Raw genomic sequence first — 7107 nt, 5'->3', positions numbered from 1 at the left:
CACACACACACACACACACACACACACACACACACAACATGGTTTCTTTGTGTAAGCCTAGCTGTCCTGGAGCTCACTCTGTAGACCAGGCTGGCCTCGAACCTGGAGATCTGCCTGCCTCTGCCTCCCGAGTGCTGAGGTTAAAGGCGTGTACCACCACTGCATGGTCTAAGCACTGGATTTTGCCTGTGACTGTGAAGATCTGTCCACCTTTGGAAAAGGCTTTTCAGACTTCTTGCAGAATCTCCTGCTTTCCAGAGTTTAGATTTCCCCTCCTCATCAGTGAGGGCTGAGTCTGCATTGGCCTCACTCAGTTACACTTGGTTAACAAGCACGCAATACATATTTACTATTTTCACTGTGTGAAGCTACCTTTTATTTTTGGTGTGTCTAAACCATGCATTATTCAAAGTTGGGTATGCACACACCACTTTCTTGGGGAGTGGAGAAGGTTGCAGATTTCCAAAACTAGAAAATGTTGCTTATTGAAATACTTCATATGTCTGGCATTTACAGACTGACTCACATCAGCTCAGATCAAAGTGATGACGTCTAGGCCTAGTTTTTTCGTTGTAGGGTTTTTTGCTTTTTGTGTGGTGGTGGGGACTGAACTCAGGGCTGAGTTATGCCCTAGACCAGTCTAACATTGCTTTAACATACATGGTTTGTGTTAGAGTAAAGGGCAAGGTATAAGTATATACATCATGGTGAGTTACTTAATCCCTTAAGTGATTATTAATTAGCTGTTACCCATAGAAGAAATCATGATCACACTGGCCTCATGGGGAAATGCGAAGATACTCTGGGGCTTCACTGAACTTGAACCCACTCTGCTAGATCTTAATGCAGAGATTCCCCAACTCCACCCTTAGATCAGTCCAGCTATGTGTGCTGCAGAGACCACAAGTTACATTCTTAAGCAAGACCCCTAGAGCCTCACACAGCTTCATGCAGCTTTGCGATGTCCAGATTAATCACAGGAGACATGCTGACACTTAAAAGAATTGTCTCAGGAAAAACCTGAAGTTTGCATAATATAAAAAATACTGGGGTTGAAGAGCTGTCTCAGTGGCTAAGAGCACGTACTGCTCTTGCAGAGGACCAGAGTTTGATCCCTAGTACCCATGCTGGGCAGCTCACAACTGCCTATTAACTCCAACTCCAGGGGTGTCTGACATCTCTGGCTTCCTACATTCAGGTGCACATACGCAGGCACACACACACACACACACACACACACACACACACACACAGAAAGACACACACACACAAATAAAATAAATCTTAAAAAATCATTTGCCTGCCATTTTCTTTCTCATTTTCATTTCTTGAAGAGGGGAATCCAACTAAACATAACTTGAGAAATACTCCCAAGATCACTCCTGGGCTACCCTGCTCATGACAGGTGAAATTTCCAATTTTCCACGCACACCTACCATGAAGCCTTTCTGAGATTCTACGGCTCTGGGAGCAAAGTGATAACCTGGAGGCTGCCAGGCTTCCTGCTTCCCACTGGAGTGGAATTTCACAGTAAAATGGATTGAGAGTGTAAAACTACTAAAATGATATCGATTTAATTATGGTAGTGCCCTTTAACCCTGTGTTTGCTTATACAAGGTCAAATGTGGCCTAAAAATATTAAGTGGAAAATTCTAGAAATAAACAATTCATAAATTTTAAATAACTTTTATTATAGTATAGATGGTCATAATTGTTCTATTTTTGTCCTTGGTTATTTTTACTGATCTCTCACAAATTAAGCTTTGTCATAAGAACGTGAGTAGGGGGGAAAAGGGTACAGAGAGAGTTTGAAACTATCTGCGAGTTTCACGCATCCAGTGGGTACTGCCAGGCGAATCCCCTCAAAACAAGGGGCAGCTACTGTAATCAATAGATTTGTGGCCCTCAAATTGTTCAGATCTTCGTGTTTATACATATCGCTCACATCGGCGGCTAACCGGAGCTATCTGAAAATGAAGGGTAATTGTCTCTTTTTTCTCCTATTCTGAAAGTAACAAATACCAAGGGATCATTGTGTATTAAAATACATAAATGGACATACTTGAATATGTGAATACATTTCATACTGAATTACGTGTTTACATACATATTTTAAAATGCACAGACACAGCTGCCCATATATCAGAGCATAAATAGCAAATGATCTTTGAGTCAATTCAAAGCACAGATAAGGGATTAACGTGCATGCTTATGATCCCGGCACAGCGTGGGAAGGCTGTGTGGGCATTGTACTTAGCCACTTCCGGCTGACACGCACACTCTTAAGCCTAACCGTAGATATTCCAGCAAACACCACACACGGAATGAAAGGAAAGGGATTCCTTACTGAACACCGGGAAGGACGTGTTTCCTCTTAACACTTGGAACTCTTGCTCCAGTCGCCTCCGTAAGTCTATTTGCTCAAACAAAACCTTCTGAAGTTCCTCTAGCAGAGAAGGAAGAAGAGCAGTTTTACTAATCTTTACAAACAACTCTCCGGAGAACTGTTACACAGGGCAATTTGTTATTATAAGACAAAAATATTTTACCAGTTTAAAAAATGTTGCATAGACATAGGATAGATTTTGTGCAGAAATCCATGAATATAAATCAATGTAATATATTATTTTAAAGTATCATATTACAGTGTCATGTATTGATTGATATGTATGCATTAATCTCAATTATATCCACCCAATGGTCCATATATTATTCATATGTTGCTTGTCAGGCTTAAAATATGGTGCAGAACAAAAATATCTTCTTATTATCTCTGTACTCTTTAAAAGCTAAGAGAAGTATACAACATTCAAACTTGTCCTTACCTTTCCCCATATTTTCTACATCCTTTTTGAGTGAATGAGGTGAATTGGTTTCTTGTGTGTGTTCACCTTAAAAAAAAAACACAGGAAAAATATTAGTTTGCATGGACTACTTTCCCCCAGCTTTTCTTTTTATTCATTCATTTATTTATTTTACATCTAGAGAAGGTGTTTATTTAATTTAACCTGACATTAGGACTAATGCTATTCCCAGGACTAAACGCTGTTCTTGCGAATGGGCCCCACGCCTCTGATCTGCAGAAGCCCTCTAGGAAACGAGGAGAGCCTGTTTGGCTCTTGGAGAACAGGATCACCGAAGTGAGGACACCTGCTCTCCTGGAAGGCCCTTGAGAGCACAACTGGCAGAAGTTTCCCGAACTTTCGGGCCCCCTAAATTTGGGACAGCAGAAAAGAAAGCGTGGAGAGTCCTTGCCTTGTCTTGGTCCTGTGCCTGGAGGGTTTCCAGGTCATTGGTAGCTGGCTGGGAAGAAATGCGCACTGCAAGCAGAGATGTGAAGTGTAACCTATCTGCTAGTTTGTAAATATTTCCTTACTCAGCCACAGTCCCTTAACGACTCATCTGGAACCAATAAAAATGATTCCCGAGAGCCGCGGGAGCTGAGGGTGGAGCCCAGGAGTAAGAACCAGGCCTCTGCTTCAACCCCCGCTCCTGAGCCAAACGAAATAAGCCAGCCGTCTGGATCATGAATGAAGGTTGGACCGTTCGTGCTTTGCTGTGTGCTAACAAGAACAACGGCAAACTAAATAGTGTATTCACTACAGTTCAAGAGTCAGAGAACCCAAATACACCAAAGGTTTAGCCCATTCATTCGGCTAATTAGCTAATTGTGTTTTCAAATTTCATGCTAATGTCTGTGACAGCCACATGGCTGATTAAGCTCTGGCTTTTGTCTGAAGAGGTGTACTCATGCAGGTAACGGTTCTCCAAGGTTTTATGGATCCCCCGCACTGGTTCCCAGAGGTGAGGCACCTTCCATATGCCTGCAGATATTTCTTCATCGACTAGGCCAATGCCACTGGAGGCAAAGGCCCTGTCTCTTCTCTAAAGCCAGCTGGTGCCTAACAGGGGCTGGACGTACAATGAGCCCTCAGTAAGTCGTCTTCTGTTGTTGCAAACAAACAAACAAACAAAAAACCAGGAGGACATAAATTTTAAGTCATGGCTCCAGCAGAATGTATCACTTCAATTCTCTTCTCGCTATTTATTCCTTTCCCTCAGAAAGAAATGGAGTGTAATGGCCCCGGGCACTTGTTGGAATACCGGAAGATCTCACTGCCAAGTTAAGATTTCTATAAAAGACAACAGGATTTCTCCACAAAGCAGCAACCTATGCCATGGACGGACATCTGTATTCTGCATGCTGACTCTCTGCAGTGTGTGAAGGTGCACACGGATGTACGTGCCTCTCTTCAAAGGACTTATATGCAACTGATTCATGCATTTAAATATTCCCAAGTAGACGCATACTCGGGGGTGGGGCCTATTACATCCGTCACACCCCCATGTTCCTTACTGGAAGACATTCTCTAACAAGTAGACCATAGTCACACAACTTCATTCCGGTACATCTCGAACATGACCTCTCTCTATAGCTTCAGGGGCACCGTGGAACCTTGACAACTTGGTTTTCTTCTCTTTGTGGTGAGGAAAATACCTGTGAAGCATCCTGATTCTAGACCTCAATAGAATCCCTAAGAAATCCGATTCTCTACTAGAAAAGTAATAGGTGGATTACAAACCATTAATATGCAAACCGAGCATGGTGATGTTCGAAACAAGATAAATGTGTGCCAGGCGCAGCTCTGCCTGTGTGCATCAACTGACCAGTACAGAGGTTCCCTCCTGATGCAATGCTGAGTCCAAACAGAGAAGAGCGAGCAGGTGCCTGCCTCCGTGCGTGCTCACGTGCACCGAGATGGCACTGTCCCATTCTACAACGTTCTCAGTCTAACTTTCAAAACGTGGCTCAGATGGACGTGAAACCACATCTAGAAGCCACGTTCTTACCATGTTGTAGACCAGGACTTTTGGTTCCTTGATATATTTTGGGAACTGTTTATCTTGTATTACATACCAATTGGATGGATACATTTAAAAATTAAAATAGATATAGCTATGTTTCTTTTTCCCCTTCGTAATTACTAGCATTATATTCACAGAATACCCCTAAATCAATAGCTAATCAATGGAAGAATACTGACTACAGGAAAATCTGCTGGTGCCATTGACCATGGACTGGCTTTTTCATCAGCTCTGTGGAGGTTTTATTAACATTTTGCATTAGTGTCTATTTCAAATAGAGGTTTTACTGCATTCTGAGGGGGAAAAAAAGGCCCATTTAGAGCTTAGAAGATGTAAATGTTCCTTTTCCAATGAGTTTCTGAGAAGCGTCTACGTGTTAGGTAACTAAGGCCAGAGCGGTCTCAGCTGCGCCTTGTGCATCTTTTACTGGACTGCCACTCCCTGCATTATTGCTAATCTGTGAAAACCAGATTGTTAATGGTGGTTAAAAATGACCTCTGGGAGCCTGGATGTTTGTTCACTATTACTGCTAATGTTTTCCATCTGGTTGGGGAAAAAAAAAGGCAGTCTAATACTAGATTAAATAAATGTGATTTAGTTGACAACGGGCCTCCAATTTTTATAAATATTCCATCAGGTTAGATGCATTTCACTTTTCAAAATTAATGAATGGGTTTGGAGACATCCCAAAATTAAAATGCTTACTTTCTTTCCCTACACTCATCGTTTAAGAAGCTATTTACAAGCAGAGAAGGTGGGAGAAGCCGAGAGACCTCAGTGCCTTAGAGACAGAGACAGAACATTGTGCATGGAATGGATATCTTTCTCAGGGCCCTGGCCTCAAACATGTCAGGCAGTAGAAGAAACCCAAGTAGTGCGAAGTGAGAAAGGGTGATGGAGGAAGGTCATTGGTTAATTAAATAAAGAAGCTGCTTGCCCTGATAGGTTAAAACATAGGTGGGAGGAGTAAACAGAACAGAATGCTGGGAGGAAGAGGAAGTGAGCTCAGAGACCCAACAGCTCTCCTCTGGGGTGGGGGGGCAGAGACGCCATGCTCCCATCTCCAGGGCGGACGTGAGAGCTCTGCTCTCTGGGACACATGTGATGAAGCTCTGACCCAGGATGGACGTAGGCTAGAATCTTCCCGGTAAGACCGGTGCTCACAGATTATTAGAGATGGGTTGATCGGGATATCAGAAGTAGCCAGTAAGGGCTCAAGCTAAAGGGCCAAGCAGTGTTTAAATGAATACAGTTTGTGTGTTATTATTTCGGGGCATAAGCTAGCCAGGAGGCTGGGGTGCTGGGAACGCAGCCCCACCGCTCCAATTACTACAAAAGGGATGAATCATTAGCGTATAAATGCACTGGGGGAGGGACGAGACCCAAAGCTGCTGTGTAGGGATGTGTCACCTTCTTGTGCTACCTTCATGATCCCATGAATGGTGCTCACCACAGCTGAGAGTGAGCCAGGCAGGACCAACCCCATGGCAACCAAATGCAACCTGAAGCCAAGGCCCGGGTACATAGTTCCGCTTTCCCACTCTCTCTGGGGTCCTCCAGCTCAGGTGGCCCCGCGTTCTGGGAGATATTCCATCCTGCCCCTGTTTTGCCCATACTCAGCCATCAGAAAATGGACAAGAGGGATGGATGTGAGGATGTGCCACCCTGCAGTTGACATAAATACGAAACCAAATGCGCAGGGGCTAAAATTCACACACACAGTGTGGTGATTTGTCAGAAAATTAGGAGACGACCTTCCTCAACACCCAGCAATACCACTTTTGGGTATATATCCAAAGGATGCTCAATCGTGTCACAAGGACATGTGCTCAACTATGTTCATAGTAGCATTGTTATCATAGCCAGAACCCGGAACAACCTAACTGCCTCTCAACCTAAGAATGGATAAGGAAAATGTGGTACATTTACACAATGGAGTACTACGTAGCAGAAAAAAATAACGACATCTTGAAATTTGCAGGCAAATGGATGGAGCTAGAAAACATCATTTTGAGTGAGGTAACCCAGACCCAGAAAGACAATTATCATATGTACTCTCTCACACGTGGTTTTTAAACATAAAGCAAAGAAAACCAGCCTACAAACCACAATCCCAGAGAACCTAGACAACAATGAGGACTCTAAGAGAGACATACGTGGATCTAATCTACATGGGAAGTAGAAAAAGACAAGATCTCTTGAGTAAATTGGGAGCATGGGGACCTTGGGGGAGGGTTGAAG

At 43.3% G+C, this 7107-nt stretch overlaps 1 protein-coding gene across 1 annotated transcript in view; it reads right to left on the bottom strand.

Annotated features, from left to right (window-relative positions):
• Window positions 1-7107, bottom strand: part of Skor2 (SKI family transcriptional corepressor 2) — a 44083-nt gene that overhangs the window by 20200 nt on the left and 16776 nt on the right. The window contains exons 6-7 of the mRNA XM_005356279.2: window positions 2826-2891; window positions 2348-2446 (exon numbers count right to left, since the gene is read on the bottom strand). Of these exons, the coding sequence (XP_005356336.1) occupies window positions 2348-2446; window positions 2826-2891 (165 nt within the window). The remainder of the gene's footprint in view (window positions 1-2347; window positions 2447-2825; window positions 2892-7107) is intronic.

The sequence above is a fragment of the Microtus ochrogaster genome, chromosome 18, assembly GCF_000317375.1.
Source record: "Microtus ochrogaster isolate Prairie Vole_2 chromosome 18, MicOch1.0, whole genome shotgun sequence".
Taxonomy (NCBI): Eukaryota; Metazoa; Chordata; class Mammalia; order Rodentia; family Cricetidae; genus Microtus; species Microtus ochrogaster.
The sequence above is the reverse complement of the archived record's forward strand: the minus strand, read 5'-3'. Positions and strand labels throughout refer to the sequence as shown.